We start from the raw sequence: 16446 nt of genomic DNA on the forward strand, positions 1-16446 counted from the left end.
GTGGGTGGGACCCAGCCAGGTGGATGTGGCCTGGCCAGCTACTATCCCAAACCGAGGGGAGAGTGGGACCATCCATGGGCCATCAACAACAGCTGGAGGCACTGAATGCTGGCCCAGCCTCAGCCCCTCACAAGCTCTAGGTCCTCCTTGAGGAGGGTCTTACCAGGGTCTGGGCCTGTAGGTGTCCCCACCCCCACCCGCACCCCCCAGGCCTCTGTCCCCACCAATGGTGGCCAAGCTACCCAGCTGAGGGGCCCAGGCAGAGCAGAGGCCCAGCATGAAGAACTTGGCTTTTGTCCACCTAAGCCCAGACTTCAAGAGAGCCAGCTCCCTCTAAAGGGCTCCCAGCTCTCTCAGAGCTCCAGCCCAGAGTGGAAAATGACGGGAATGCAGGGAAAGCTGCAGAGAGGAAGCAGGCCCACTCCTGCTCCAGGGCAGGGTACAAACACAGTGCCACACTGACCTCAAGCCGGCTCACTCACCAGAAACAGCCAGAAGCAGGAGGAAGCCACAGGGCCCCAGAGCCATGGTGTCTGCCCATAGCAGAGACTGGACCGCCCCCTCCCCCTGCCAGTATGGCCTCACACCTGCTGTAGGGGAGCAGGGAGGAGGAGACAGGCTGGCCACCTGATCCTGTTGGATACCGCAGGGAGGGGCTGTCAACTTTATTTGTTCCACATGAAGGCAACACCCGGCCTTGGCAGCAAGGGACAAATTCAAGGATACAAACTATAACAGGAACAGAATGGAACCCAGCTTTCCCCATCACAACCTGAGCCCCGCACCACCACCCCCCATGTGGAGAGGAGGCAGTGCAGTCTTGGCTCCTGGGGATGGGGGTGGGGTGGGGTACACATCTCCCATTCTCCAGAGTCCCAGCCTCCAGGGCTCCTCAGAGGAGGACACACCCTCTTGTAATCTCCCTGTTCTCATTTCCAGCCCTAGGTCTCCTAACTCCACCTCAGATAAATGGACTCAGATCTGACTGCCTGTGCAGGGCTTCTGGTCTGGTCTGGGGCCTAATGATTACCTGACCTCAAGTCTGCCCAGGGCCAGGAACTTTTCCCAGCTACAAATCACAGGCCATGGTTGGAGGCTCCCATGGACAGTTTTGAGGTCAGGGATTCCTGTAGGCTTCAACTTTTTCCAAACCTACTTTATTTGGGGTTTTTTTTGGGGGGGGGGTTGTTGTTGTTGTTGTTTGTTTTTTGAGACAGGGTTTCTCTGTGTAATAGCTCTAGCTCTGGCTGTCCTGGACTCTATTTGTAGACCAGGCCGACCTCGAACTCACAGAGATCTGCCTGCCTTTGCCTCCCGAGTGCTGAGATAAAAGTTGTGCGCCACCACACCCGGCTAATTTGGGGTTCTTTAATGCTTATACCTCCCTTCCAACCCACCTACACTAGATAGGAGAGAAAATAGGTTAATGGGAGTGGGAGAAGTAGACCTTTTTGGACTCAGTTCCTGGGAGTGATTCCCCTGGTGTAGTTGGTAGGATTTCAGCAGACCAGCAACTCAACCAAAGTTGCTGCTAGAACCTGGAACCTTGGGCATATATATATATATGTGTGTGTGTGTGTGTGTGTGTGTGTGTGTGTGTATGTATAATATATATATATATATATATATATATATATATATATATATTATATCCTCTCAGAGTCTGTACTAAAATGTGTTTCAGCTGGCAAAAACCAAGCCCCCACATGAGGTGGTTCATCTTCTAGTGGATACACATCACCTGATCTCTCACAAGTCTGTTCCCCATCCCACACTTGAGATCAAAACAAAAACATGTTTATATCCACTACAAATCCCCCTTTCTATTAAAATAATAAACTATATACAAGAAAAATTATGAGAATTATTCAGTAAAAGTCACATTTACAAGGACCAGGCCGTTTGTATTTGACAATCTTGGAGAAGTTATCCCATTATCTATTCTATGCTACTGAGTCCTATCATAGTGTCCAGAGCTTTCCTAAATCATTTTATTATAATTTATATCTATCAACCTCTAAACATGTGTTTAGCTCTTAAACTAATGCTTATGTACCATTAATTTAGGTCTCTGATCATTAACCATTGTTTGCCTGAACACACGTCCTTCCAGTACTCCTAAATGTACCTGTTCTTTCTACAGGAGCGTCTTTGCTCTTGATGTAAGGAAACAGTAACAGCTGAGAAATTCTATCCCCACATTAATTTGCATCTCCTTCTTTACATATGCCAGGATTTTAATTCTTCCTTACAATCTCCATCTATAATACCTGGATGCACAATAAAGCCTTGAGAAATTAATTCAACTTTTTCCCAAGATTATTCCTACTGTCCCTGAAGGTAAAGGACCACAAACACCAGTGGCTATTTTGTAACATTCAACCTGTCCGGAGAGTGTAAGAGATTTATCTCAGGCCAAATCCAAAGCTGCGCTGCCTTCAGTAGGATGCATTAAATCACCAATACCTAGTCTTCGTTTTCCTGCAAGTTTGTTACCTCCTGGCGGACCAAAGAAAGATGGCTATTGTTTGCTGGGAGTCTTTGAGCTAACAGACCCCTCCTTTCATTTCCCAATGGCAAGAGATTACTTTGTGCCAGGCTCAGTGGTTCACACCTTTAATCCCAGCACTCAGGAGGCAGAGGTAGGTGGATCGCTGTGAGTTCGAGGCCAGCCTAGTCTATAAAGCGAGTCCAGGACAGCCAAGGCTACACAGAGAAACCCTGTCTCAAAAAAAAAAAAAAAAAAGAGAGCGGGGGAGGGATGGAGGGAGGGAGAGAGAGAGAGAGAGAGAGAAAGAGAGAGAGAGAGATTACCTTGTGCGTCTCTCTTGGATTGACAATCCCTAGACGAATGTTTTCCCTTCCCACAGCAGCTACAATACCTTGTCAGTCTTGGCACATCATCACCATCATGGCCAGAAGCTCCCTGTGCTCTTCTATGAGCACCATTTACTCCAAAGTTAGTGCTCCTGTTATTTTGAGGTCTGGAACTTTTAACCTTACAATTTCTTTGTAAATGGCCCAAATTTACCACAATTATGGCACCAGGTGTTTTGATATCTGAGCCCTCTAGCTATAACTTGTCCTATGGTATTGTTTTGATGCTCCTGAGAGCGAATATTAACTGTCTCTCTTACCCATTCATCCAATGGGGCTCCTCGTGCTTTTAACGGTCTAATTGCTCTCTTACATTCAGTGTTCGCATTCTCATATGCCATGATCAGTGTTGATGCCTGTCTGGTCTCAGGGTCTGGTATGGCTCTATCTGGAGCTGAACCCAATCTCTGTGAGAATTCTGTGAAGGATTCTCCAGGGCCTTGAAATACCTTAGTAAACGAAGTGGTTGTTTTCCCAGGCTCCTCAACCATGTCCCAAGCTCTTAAGGCTGCAACATGACATTGTCCAATTACTGCATCTTCAGACCGGATTTGTTCTTTTAAATCAGCATAACGCCCTTCACCAAGCAATTGATCTTTAACAACATTTATCCCCCTTGTCATAGTTTGTTGTTCTGTTCTCCTGGCTTCTTTTCTCCACCACGATAACCACTGTAACTGTGGAGCAGCTTCTGACACAGCTGGCACCAATCCCTTCCAATCTTGGGGAATAAGTCTATGCTGGGTAGCCCAGTTACTTAACATTTGTTTAACAAAAGATGAATGCATTTCATACCTCTTTAAAACGAAACAGGACAAAAACATGTCTATATCCACTACAGAGTCCCATCTTAGATGTAGGGTTGCTCAATCCTTCTTCAGGATGTGACGTCACAGGACAGTTTGCATGCTTAATGCCCACCTGTCCCACAGCTCAAGACTGCAAGCTGTTTCACCTAGTGATAGACAAGTACACTATCAGCCCAGCCTGTGTGGCTGGCCTCCGTTAGGTAGTTATACATCTGAGAGGGGACTGTTGGGAACATGGGACCTGCCTGCCAATCCATCCAGGCAGTGGAGGGAAGGAAGCCATGTGTTTTCACAAGTCACCCCAACCAACCCAAAAGCCTGATGTTGCTCAGGGTTTCATGGAGTCAGATCCTCTGAATCTCCAGGTCCCCATGGGCTCATGTCTGTCCCACCTTCTTTTGCTTTTGGTATTTGCAGACCCTGTCTCCCCACCTACACACATCCTGTTGCCTGGCTCCCTGCAAAGCCCTGAACACTCTCATCCCAGGTCTGCTCTCCAGACTACTAAACCTTCATCCATGGAAGGCAGGAGTGGCTTCTGTTTCCACCTGGCAGAAAAGCAAGAGGAGAGGCAGACTGGTCCTGGACAGGGACAGAGAGAGAGAGGGAGGGAGGGAGGGAAGGAGGGAGAGGGAGGGAGGGAGGGAGACAGAGAGACAGAGAGACAGAGAGACAGAGAGAGACAGACAGAGAGGGGGGGGGCACGGGGCACTGCCAGAGTCTCCTGTAACTCAGACCTCCCAAGGACAGCCAGAGCTTAGGGCTACGTCTGACTACCGTAGGATGCTCACCTGGGTACTGGCCTCTGCCTGGGGCAGACGGTTTGTGTCCCACCACCTGTAAGCTCTCAGCTAGGCAGGGCCCCTGCAGCCCATAGCTGAGATGAAGCCAATGATCGCTTTTATCTGTCCACTGACACTGGGCTGAGCTGAGCTTCTCTACCAGGGTCAGATAAGAAGGAAGCCCAGCAGGAGGCCAGGCTTCCCTCCCCTCCCACCTGCCCACCCACCCACCCACCCCTTTCCTCCCTGTCCCTTGCCTGTGTCCAGATGCTTCCCACTGCGTATCCTAGTCCATCTCCCACCCTGCATGGCCTCTACTAAAGGATGGCTGGATGTGCTTAGCAGAGCATCATCACCCACCAGCATCCACAGTGACCCTGAGAGAGTGAGATGGGTGGGATGGAGAGACAGGGGACCAAATTCCAGCTCCACCTTTTATTTGTGTAATGGGTATGTGTTAGGTTTTACGTTAAAAATTAAAACTAGCCAGGTGGTGGTGGCGCACGCCTTTCATCCTAGCACTCGGGAGGCAGAGGCAGGTGGATCGCTGTGAGTCTGAGGCCAGCCTGGTCTACAAAGGAATCCAGGACAGCCAAGGCCACACAGAGAAACCCTGTCTTGAAAAACCAAAATAAATAAATAAATAAATAAAGCTGTAGGGCTGGAGAGATGGCTCAGCATTTAAGAGTCACACACACACACACACACACACACACACACACACACACACACGACACCTATCACTGGATGGGACAACTGACTTCATTTCCCCATCAAGGATGATGGATCCCTCTAAGAAAGGGAAAGGTCAGCCCTCAGCAGTAGTACTAACAAAATGTAGACATCACCCTCATTAGATGCCGCCCCCAATACAGAATGGCTGACATGACACAAGGGGCACAAAGAGGCAGCATTGCTGCCACGTGACCATGAAACATAGGTGACGTTCCAGCACACAGGGGATGGCCACCCCAATGGGGCTCACTCATGGGCCACCTGCTTCCTTCAGCAGAATGTCCCAGATGTGTTTATGTATGCAAGAACAGCTGTGATCACTCAAGGCCCGAGAGCCTCAAGTGAGAACACCCCAAAGCAAAGTGCATGGTCACAGCCAGAGGTGCTGGTACACGGATTTATTTTTTAATATATTTTATTAATTTATTCATATTACATCTCAATTGTTATCCCAGCCCTTGTATCCTCCCATTCCTCCCTCCCTCCCATTTTCCCCTTACTCCTCTCCCCTATGACTGTGACTGAGGGGGACCTCCTCCCCCTGTATATGCTCATAGGGTATCAAGTCTCTTCTTGGTAACCTGCTATTCTTCCTCCGAGTGCCACGAGGCCTCCCCATCCAGGGAACGTGGTCAAATATGGGGCACCAGAGTTCGTGTGAAAGTCAGTCCCCACTCTCCACTCAGCTGTGGAGAATATCCTGTCTGTTGGCTAGATCTGGATTTATTTTTGATCTTTACTGTTTTGAGATATCCCAGGCTGGCCTCAAACTCAATATGTAGACAAGGGTGGCTTTGAACTCTTGGTCTGCTCCTACCTCTCCGCTGCTGAGATTGCAGGGGTGTACTACGGCTTAGATGGTGGGACATTTGGTACACATGGCTTATATGGTGGTAGAGATGGAACCCAAGCTTTCCTGCATGCTGGAGGAATACCTACCAGCCGAGCTACGTCCCAGAGCCACCCACATGGAATTCTGGGCAGCAGAGGCAATAGTGACCTGGGCTCTGCACACGCGTGATGAGAAGGCAAGACTGCAGGTGTGTTCCTGTCAGGGCAATCATAGAGCCATCAATGAGACGAGGAAGCTGCCATTGCAGGTAAAGATGGCAGAGCAATACTGAATGGGCACGGGGGTGTGGCTGACCGTGCTTTGTTTCTTGGCCCAGTGCCAGTGAGTCTGACTCCCCTCTGCATTGATTTTTTTTTCCTTTCGAGACAACCTTGTCTGTTCTGGACATGCTTTGTAGACCAGGATGGCTTCGAACTCACAGAGATCCACCTGCCTCTGCCTCCCTGAGTGCTGGGATTAGAGGTGTGCGCCACTTACATCCAGTTTGCACTGATCTTTTAAGGCTTCCGTGTTGTTCTTCATGTCTTAAGGACATGAAACTTCTAACGTAAAAGAAATGAGCTTTTGGGCAGGCAAGATGGCTCAGTGGGGGAAAGCTGCTGGCCATGAAAGCCTGACAACTTCAATTGGATGCCCAGAGCCCACATAAAGGTGAAAGGAGAGACCTGACTCCACAGAGCTGTCCTCCGGCCTCCGCACATGCACTGCGGCATGTACGTGTATTAAATAAGCACATGTTTAGTGTGTGTTTAAAATATAATTTTGAAAGTGAGCTTGTGTGGAAAGAGCTCAGTCTTGGGGACAAGGGGCTGGTGGGAAGGCCCCATACCACTATAGTATGCCAAGCCTTGTGGGCTAGGACCCTGCAAGCAAGGGCATCACGGCTTGCTGAGGTTCTCCATCTGCCCCCCAGTGACACCCACAATGAGAAGAACCACAGCCCCCCATAGCTGTTTTCATGTACTTTAATGAGCCACAGAAGAGGGAGAGAGTACCCTGTGCAGCTACAGGGGGCGGCAGGCAGAGGGGACAGTCATAGCCAGGGGCTCAGGTAGAACAGAGTGGGGCCTCAGAGGGGCTGGGGAGGGAGAAGGACAAGAAAGGCAAGAGTTCCACCTGGGCAGGAAGCAGCGAGTTAAAGGCAACAGGGGCCTGGCTCTTCCTCAACCCCGGAAGCAGCTCGGCTCAGGAGTGCTCAGGGACATAGCTGTGGATCCAGTCCAAGTAGTAGGTCACCCGAGTGTAGATGCCAGGGTGGTTGGCCTCTGCGCAGCCCTCACCCCAGCTGACCACACCTGCTTGCATCCAGGTATCCTTCACTTTGCAGACCAGCGGCCCCCCTGAATCGCCCTGAGGAAGACAGGGTTCAGCACTCCATATGGAGACTGGATGGGGTGGGGTGCCGGGGGTGGGGGGTAAGGGAGAAGGGCATAGGACCCACCTGGCAGGAGTCTCTCTCGGTATTTCCCGCACACAGCATGTCATCACGGACAATGAGAACATTATCTTCTGTGTAGAGGCCAGCATGGTACTTCCGGTCGCAGAGCTTGTTTTCCACAATAGGGACCTTCACTTGCTTCAGGGTGTAAGGTGGTGGGAGCGGCTCTGGGGTGAGAGAAGTACAGCCTTTGGGAAAGCTCATCAGTAACCAGCCCTGGCCAGCCCTGGGAGTCCCTGCCCGCCCTCCAGTGTTGGGGCTGGCCGAGACCTGGCTCCTTGCCACATACCATCATTATCAATGTCGCCCCAGCCTGTCACCCAGCATGATGTTCCTGAGGGGAAGGTTTCCAAGGCAGGGGGAAGGGCTATAGGGTGGACATGGCTGGACACATTCACAGGGTCCCCAAGCTCCAGCAGGGCGATGTCTGCCCCACTCTCGACCGTGTAATAGTTGGGGTTCACGATGATCCTGTTCACGGGCAGCAGCTTGTCCTCATAGTAGAGATGCTGCTCACGAAGCTGCACCTGGAAGAACTCTGGGCTTTGGATGTGCCTGGAAGAGGACAGTCGTGCTTGGAAGGCTCCGGCCTCAGGAACACTGGGGGCTGTGGGAATAATCTCTGCCCCACCCCACCGTGCCAGACTCAGGGAGACTCACGGTCCCACACAGTGTGCCGCGGTGAGCACCCACTGCGGGTGGATGAGGGAGCCTCCGCAGATATGAATCCAGAAGTTGGCTTTAAATCTCAGGCTCACCTGCCAGGGCCACTTACTCTCGGAAGCCTCTCGGCCTCCCACGATGCCCACTTGCTGCTCAGCTGGGCCTGGAGAAGGACAAGGAGCAAACCTCAGCGCCCTGGCTTGCCCCTCCCGCACTGGATTCTCCAAACTTCCCCCATAGCCTGTGGCCTGTGAAGGTCAGTGAGAGACAGGACTTACGAGGGGCCGCGTGCAACAGGCTAGCCAGGAGGGACAGTGCCAGCAGCAGCCGCTTCAGCATCTGGAAGCAGTGAGGAGGAGCGCAGCCTGAGTCCAGCTGGGAGACAGGGCTGGACTGAGGTTGGCAGACTGTCAAGTCCGGAATGGAGCCAGAACCCGAGATGGAGGGTCAGTTCAGCCCAGGAGTCTGGGATCTTGGCGCACCAGGTCCCAAAGGTTACAAGCTAGGTTACCCTGCTTCAGGGTGACATACAGATGTCGGGGGGAGGGGGAGTCTGGGAAGGGACTTTACCTTGGCTGTCTCTGCTCCTTTCTACCCTGCCTGCTGTCCTCTGCTTTTTATTTTTCCAGACCAGAGTGCACAGGAGGAGGGGCATACCACTCTCCAATCCAGACATGAAGGAAATGATGATTTAGATCAAAGGCCCCCGTGTCACATATGTCCCCACCACCCAGATGCTCTTCTGATGCGCACGTCACAAGGTTGAGTGCACAGCCAGAGGACTGGCCACACATACACTGCATGGAGTCTCGACGTTTCAGGCAATGGAAGGTAGAGTTCTGAGATCTGACTGGTCTCTGCTCAGCATCCACCAAGTTTGTTCTGTGTTTTGGGGCCTCCGGGGAGTGGGGGGGGTCCCACCATGGACAGAGCACTGCATATTGGGGTTCCTCTCAGTTCAGTGCCCTACATCACCGAGATGGCACCCCTTCCAACTGGTGAGATGGGGGCTCCTGTCCCATGCCCAGGGATGCAGAGGAGGTCTCAAGAAGGCCCCTAGCTCAGTGTCACCCTAGAATGGCATGTTGACATACTCTAACACATTTCCCAAGATGGATACAGGACAGGAGATGGTGTCTGTGAGCCACCTTAAAAGGAGCAAGAAAGTACAATGGGCAACAGTGTCGTTCATCTTAAGTCCTCAGGGTCAGACTCAGCTTCCCTGAACAGTTGTGGGAGAGGATCACACAAGGCCCCTTGTCAAGATAGGAATCAGCCTATTTTGGCATAGAACAGTACCAAGTGTCACAGTGCAAGGGGCCCTGGCGCCCCATGAGACTCAGCCCTACAGATACATCCTGCAGTGTGACCTCTGGGCTGTTATCTGCCCAGATCGCCCGTGGGGAGGGCTGTTTATCAGGCGTCTGATAAGCTGAGCCTTTCAATCGGCATTTCATCAGCCAAGGGCAAGACGTGCAGAGGAGGAATATCTGAGAAGAAGCTACCAGCCTCCCCTCAGAAGACACCCTGCCTTAAGCCACCTCTGCTCCCCTTCAGGGCCGGGGATCACCACAGTCCTGCCTGCCCACCCACTCGACCTCCTGGCTCCTCTGCCTGCAGCGCAGGGATTTACAGTCCTCTCCTCACCTTGAGTTCCTGTCCACCACCAGTCTTGTTCCCCGCGGACACCTCCTGGGTTTGGGGGCTACCCAGCCCTGCTCTCTGCACACCCCAGAGGCATGCTCATCTGGACTCCTTGGGCAGCACAGGGCAGACGCACACTCTAACAAGATGCCCCCCAAATACTCTCAAACACGAAGCTGGCAAGACAGAACTACAGGCATCCAAAGATGGCAGGGAGAGGTCCCAACCCTGGAGGGCCCAGGGGGAGTTAGGCCTGCACACCTCAGTGAGTCAAGGGCTGTGGATCCTGGCACTCCACGGAGTTCTGATTGGTTCAAGTTTGAGATTAAGCAAATCAGTAGCTGATATAAGGAGCTGAATGTGGTGGCCCATGTGTGTAATCCCAGGGGAAGGGTTGAGATCTTAGACTACATAGCAAGATCCTGGCTCAAGGCAAAATTCAAAAAGAGCAAGGCTTTCTCAGCTTGGCAGATTCTGAGAGAATGTGTCACCAGTGTCTCTGCTACCAGAGAAAGTTCTGCCGCAGAAAGAAGATGGTGAGAGGATATGATCAAGAAAGTTCTGGAGATGAAAATATCTTTAAATGTGAACTTTCAAAATGTAACAGAGAGTAACTGATAATGTAAAGAAACCACAAACGCAAGACTTATCTTTACAGTTAGTGCTAGAAAATGGTATTGACTTCCAAGTTTATTTTCCAGTTGCTGGGGAAGTAAGATTGTAAGCTGATTTTGCACGTTGCAGCCTTGCTAAATTTGGCCATCCCTGCATTTGCGGAACCTTGAGGCTTTCCCAGGCTACAACCACCTACAAAGCTTAGTTCGCTCCACATGGCACAGTTCTTGGTGTCTCCAGCAGAGGGCATGCCAGACCAAGGAGGAGGCTGTGGAGAGCCCTCTGGGCCAGCTTACAGGGACTCCCCTAAGCCACCTGCCTCTTATGTGCTGACACTGAGCCCAGGCTGTGCTGGGAACAACCCAGGGTTGTAACAGAAGCCCCTGGGCCTAAGAAAGCATAAACTGAGTGAACCAGGATGGGCAGCCTCTCTACATGAGACCTTAGCCAGTAGTTTCACTCTGAGACATAGTTTCCCCTACAGAGAGAGAAGCCAAGGCTACCCAAAGACTGAACTAGAGGCACAATCAGGGCTGCTGGAGCCCTAAACCAACCTAGTCTGTGACCTTCACCCTCTTCTTTGTCTGGAGGAGGGGCAGGCAGACGACGTAGACCAGCAACCCAAAATGGAAAGAAAGTAAACCTGGGTGACCCACTGGGGGAAAATTGTAACCAAGAGCTTGCACTTTTTATTGTAGCTGTAGAAACACAGGTCTGAGTGTGTGAACATGAATGCACACGTGGGTGTGTGTTGTGGCGTGCTAGCCTCCAGGTGACAATCACCATCGTCATCAGAACAGTTGTAACTACTTGGAAAAGTCTCCCAAGATCAGGCCTGTTGACTGTTGCTTCCTTCCTAGAAAAAAGGGATAGGCCAGGAGGTGGGGGGCATGTCTTTGATCCCTTCACTTGGGGCCAGCCTGGACTACAGAGTGAGTTCCAGAACAGCCAGGGCCAGGGCCACACAAAGAAACCCTGTCTCATTAAATGAAGAAGGAGGAGGAGGAGGAGGAGGAGGAGGAGGAGGAGGAGGAAGAAGAAGAAGAAGAAGAAGAAGAAGAAGAAGAAGAAGAAGAAGAAGAAGAAAGTAAGAAAGAAAGAAAGAAGAAGTAGAAGAAAGAAGAAAGAAGAGGAGGATGAGGAGGCCAAGGAGATAGGGAGAGTCGTTAGATTTTCTGGCCATATTAGTATACAGTTGTGCTCTAAATTCACATAGCCTCATGGGCTGGGAGGTCCTAGTGTATGTAGAGTATGGACAGTTAACTGGGGGAGGGGGAATCTTTGTCCATGTTGAGCTGAGACCGTTAGATGGTGCAACTGCTTTGAGGTCACCCACCCTCCTGTAAAAAAAAAAAAAAAAAACCCTTACCCTTGGTTCTATAAGTAAGTCCAAGAAAGCCATTGTTTCCCTAAGTTTGACTTTAGAATCACACTTTGATTTGTCACTAGTGCTCTTGTAAGGAGGGAGTTGGCATTTATTTAAATCTCCCCAGAGAAAATGTTCGCTTGATAGGATGTGTGCCTATGTATGTGTCTGTGTATTGTGTGTGCACACACATGTGTGTACTCCCTATCTTTGTCCCCTGAAAAGGAACAGAAGTGTAGACCTTCCAAGAGCTACATATAGCACCCATCGCCAGATATGGGTTTCTAAACGCCTTTGCCGGTGGAAGGAGCTGGACTTGATGGAGATGTTTCTGGAACAGAGGAAGTGCAGTATGAGCCTGAAATTATTTTTTTGCATAATTAGATAATGTAAAAGAGATGGAGATGGAGCCTAAAACAGATGCCAGCTCGCAGGGGGGTCCCAGAGTCCCAGTCGGAACCCTGCATAGCAAATAGGAACTGGGGAAAAGAAACACGTGGAGATTCGTTGACTAAAATAGAAGACCATGAGTCAGTGTAGCTATAGATAAGTGAATAAATGATTGAAATTCTGTTAAGAAATCAGCTAGAGTTTCGCTCTCCACTGGAAGAGCATGGCTAAGTGTGTGGTAATTAAAGAGGGGATGGGAGGATTTTTCCTGGGGAGGCTGAAGACCTCTTATCAAACAACAGACATCAAGAACTGAAACGGCAGGCATTTGATAAGACACATCTAGGACTCAGAGTCACCTCTGTGGTATTATCATCAGATGTCTGACTTCAGGCTAATTGTGAGAAACACCAGGCGGCCCTGCCTGAGTGGCATTCTTCAACGTGCAATCTTCAGAAACGTTGAGGTCAGAGAAGGGAACTGAACAATCCAAGTGTCCACTTCAGACTGACGGGGACAGAGGAGGGACCAAGTACACCCAACCTTCTAGGCTGCTGCCTCACGCTTCCACATTCCCACTGAGGTGATGGGTGGATGCCAAAGTCCTCGGGAATCCCTCAGTGACAGTATCTTTAGATGTGTCCTGACTCGGTGGCTGTACGGCAGCACCACTTAAAAAACAAAAACAAAAGCCATCCCTCCCATAGTCCAGGACTTTTAATGGTACAGAAAGAAAATTCTTTGGACCAGGCACATGGCTTTTTCTGGAAGGTTTTGACTGTATGAAACTGTGTGTGTTGGGGCTTATGTGTGTGCAAGTGCACATGTATATGTCTTCACATTTGTGTCATTCCTCAAGCACTGTGCACTTCTCTCTTTCTTACTTTCTCCTTTGAGGCCAGCTCTCGCACTGCACCAGAACTCCCCAAGCAGGCCAGCTGGCCACCATGTCCCAGGCATGGAACCCCAGCCCTGGGTTACAGGAGTGCACCACCACACTTAGCATTGTGTGTGTGCGCGTAATGTGGGGGGGGCGAGTCAAATTCAAGGCCTCATGCTTACACAGCAAGCACTTCCTGGGGGGAGGCCCCACCCAGCCTGACTGTATTAAATTTCAAAGTATATATATAAAAAAAAAGTCCGACAGAAGCAAGTTGTGATGGACCAAGCAGCTGAAGCTGGGTGTGTGGGAACAACACTGAGAGCTCCCTACGTGGCAGAACTGGTCACATCGCTTTGGCAGGGAAGTGGGACCGGTGGCTTGAGCAGGGCCTCACTGTGCAGCCCTGGCTGTCTCGAATGTGCCACATTCAGAGTGTTCTGAGACCACTGCCTCTGTCTGCCTACAAAACAACGCCAGCACCCAAAGGAGAACCTAGACCTTTAAACAGTCGACAATCCTGTCTGCCCCTCGCTTGGCCTCTGCTTCTTCCTGATCCTAAATATTTCCCGTGAATGGAATCATATAACAAATGCACGGCCCAGTGTGGTTTTTTGTTGTTGTTGTTGTTGTTGTTGTTTTGTTTTGTTTTGTTTTGTTTTTGGCGTACCCAAATTTCTTGAATGAGCCAGTCTTTCCTTTCTTCTGCGACCAGCAGCCTCTTTAAACTGTGTGAGTGGCCCTCGATTTGTTCATTAATTCCTCCAGTGGTGGCCAGTTTTTTAATAGTTGCTGCCTGGGCCTATTATGAATCGTTCTGCTGTGAGCATTGTGTTGCTGTGTTTGAATACTTGTTGTTAACTTGACTGCCAGGCCAGCTTCATTACGGTGAGAGGTGTAGGTCTGTAACGGCTGATCATCGCAGTTAACGTGACTGAACTTTGCCTCTCCTAAAGATATGCGCGTGGGCAAGTCTGTGAGGGTGTGTGTCTGGAGAAGTTTACCTGGAGAGGAAAGAAAGACCCCACCCTGAATGTGGACAACACCATCCCAGGGCTAAGGATCCTGGGCTGAATAAAAAATAGGAAGTGTGAGAGCCCGCTGAGCATCAGCGTTCACCGTCTCTCTCTCTGTTTCTTGATCGCATGTGCAGCCTGGCTAATGCTTTCCCACCATCTTAGACTGTCCCTTCTCAGCTCATGACACAAAATCCACCTTCCCTTAACTGCCTTCCATCGGGTATTTTATCACAGAAAGCAGCTGGCACGGGGTCTTGCTTTTGACCTTGCATGGTAGGCGGATCGCTATGAGTTCGAGGCCAGACTGGTCTACAGAGTCTAGGACAGCCCTGGCAACACAGAAAAACCCTGTCTTTTAACCTCCCACCTTTCCCCCTACCCAGAAAAAAAAAATCCATTGCCCTGGAGCACATGATGACAGTGCAGACACAGCCAACGCATCCTTCTCTGAGCAGTTGCCAAGGAGGTGAAAGTGGAGCAGAAACAGACCTTCTGCAAGCTCACCTACCATGGCCTGGACCTGGGCCAACTGCTGGGCGTGTCCTGTGAGCAGCTGATGCCGTTGCACAGTGCCCTCCATGGCCCGCTGCAGAAGCAGCACTCATAGCTCAAGCACTTGAAAAAGGCCAAGAAGAGGGCTCCACCCATGGAGAAGCTGGAGGTGGTGAAGACCCCCTGAGAAACATGATTATCCTGACCGAGATGGTAGGCAGCATGGTGGGTGTGCCCAACAGCAAGACCTTCATCCAGGTGGAGACCAAACCAGAGATGATCGGCCAGGTTGTTCTCCAACACCTACAATCCCATGAACCCAGGCTGGGTATCAGTGCCACCCACTCCACTACCCAAACTTAGGGAGTTTCTGGGCTGTGTGTTTGTGGCGGTGGGTATTGTTTTTGTTATTTAGTTGTTTTTGGCGGGGTTGGGTCGTTTTTTGTTTGTTTGTTTGGTTTGGTTTGGTTTGGTTTGGTTCTTGTGTTTTCAATAGGTTCTTATAGCCCAAGCTGGCCTCTATTTCAGAATCTTTCTACCATAACTTTCTAAGGGTGAGGACAGGAGGCACACACGCTCACGTGTGGCGTCTGCTAACTTCTGCATGGTGCCAGGTGGGTATGAGGCTTCGTCTCTGTGCACGAGGGGTCTTGTCCCAGCACCATTTGATGAAGGGACCCTGTCTCCCAGTGAATGCTCTTGGCACCCTTGTCAATAAACTCCTGTATATGGGCTTGCTCCTGCATCTCAGTTCTGTTCCATTGCTGTCTGTTTACATGCCAATGTCAAATGTGGGCTCCTAAAGCGCTGTAAAAAGTTACAAAACTGGAATGTGAGTCTTTCACCGTTTTCCTGAATTTTAAATATCACGACAGGTGGGGTTGATCATTTCCCTATGTATTTGAGGGTTGCCCGTTCTCATTTCTGAAAAGAGGAAAAATGCCACTGGCATAAGATAGTGGTTACAGAGTGGTAGAGGCAGAACTGCTGCCCTCAAAATGCCAAGCTTTCCATCTAGGCACATGAGGTGTCTCTGATTGTTCACATCTTTCATTTCAGCCTGTTAAAGAGACAGTCTCCAGTTTCAGTATTGTCCTAAAACTTGTATCTGGCATTTGTTTGATGCAAGTGTGTACACACACACACACACACACACACACACACACACATAAACACACACACACACACACACACACAAAAAATTGTCATGAACTAAAATGTTTATACTGGTAGAAACATAGACTTAGTCATAAAGAGGCCAAGGAGGGAGGAAAGAACACATCTCCAAATCTCATGGAAGCAAGAAAGGAAAGTGCTAGGACTGAGAATTTTGAGTCTTGGTCCCAGGCTGCAGCATGTCCCCAATAGCCCAGTACCCACGCTCTGTGCCACATGCCTGTAATCTCGGGACTCAGGATGATGGGATTCAGTGCAAGGAGCATCGTGGCTTGTGATGTGAGTGTCTGGTACAGGGAAGACGGGCTAGGAATCTAACTGAGATAGAACCCACCACATCCACCTGGGTCCCATGGTCTTCACCACAGATGGGAGACTTAAAGGACAGGTCCTTTCTAACATCCTCAGACTGGTTAGACCTGATAACTGAACTCCTGTTCTAAATCAAGGCCCTGCAACGTAAGAGGGTCCTACTCAGGCTCACTGGGTCAGGAAGCTTCTATTAAGTTATAGGAAATGAGGCAGGAAGAACAGCCTTATCTATATAAGATGATGCCACCTCAGTGAGGCGTATTGGTACATGCCTGGAACTCAGCATTCCAAAGGCTAAGGCAGAGTGGTCATGAGTTCAGGCTCAGGGCCCAGGATGAGCTCCATGCTGAGACTGGGCTATTGTTTTGTTTTGTTTTTTGTTTTTTTGAGACAGG

At 50.2% G+C, this 16446-nt stretch overlaps 1 protein-coding gene across 1 annotated transcript; it reads right to left on the reverse strand.

Moving 5' to 3' along the window:
• Window positions 1-7005: 7005 nt before the first annotated feature.
• Window positions 7006-8820, reverse strand: LOC311586563 (tryptase beta-2-like). Its single transcript, XM_084762629.1, has 6 exons — window positions 8728-8820; window positions 8436-8496; window positions 8155-8320; window positions 7784-8049; window positions 7498-7661; window positions 7006-7406 (listed from the first exon to the last, which is right to left on the reverse strand). Exons 2-6 carry the CDS (start codon window positions 8494-8496, stop codon window positions 7242-7244), a joined length of 822 nt encoding a protein of 273 aa, XP_084618755.1. The 5' UTR covers window positions 8728-8820; the 3' UTR covers window positions 7006-7241.
• Between the last annotated feature and the right edge of the window lie 7626 nt (window positions 8821-16446).

The sequence above is a fragment of the Acomys minous genome, assembly GCF_964271855.1.
Source record: "Acomys minous genome assembly, chromosome: 16".
Classification (NCBI taxonomy): Eukaryota; Metazoa; Chordata; class Mammalia; order Rodentia; family Muridae; genus Acomys; species Acomys minous.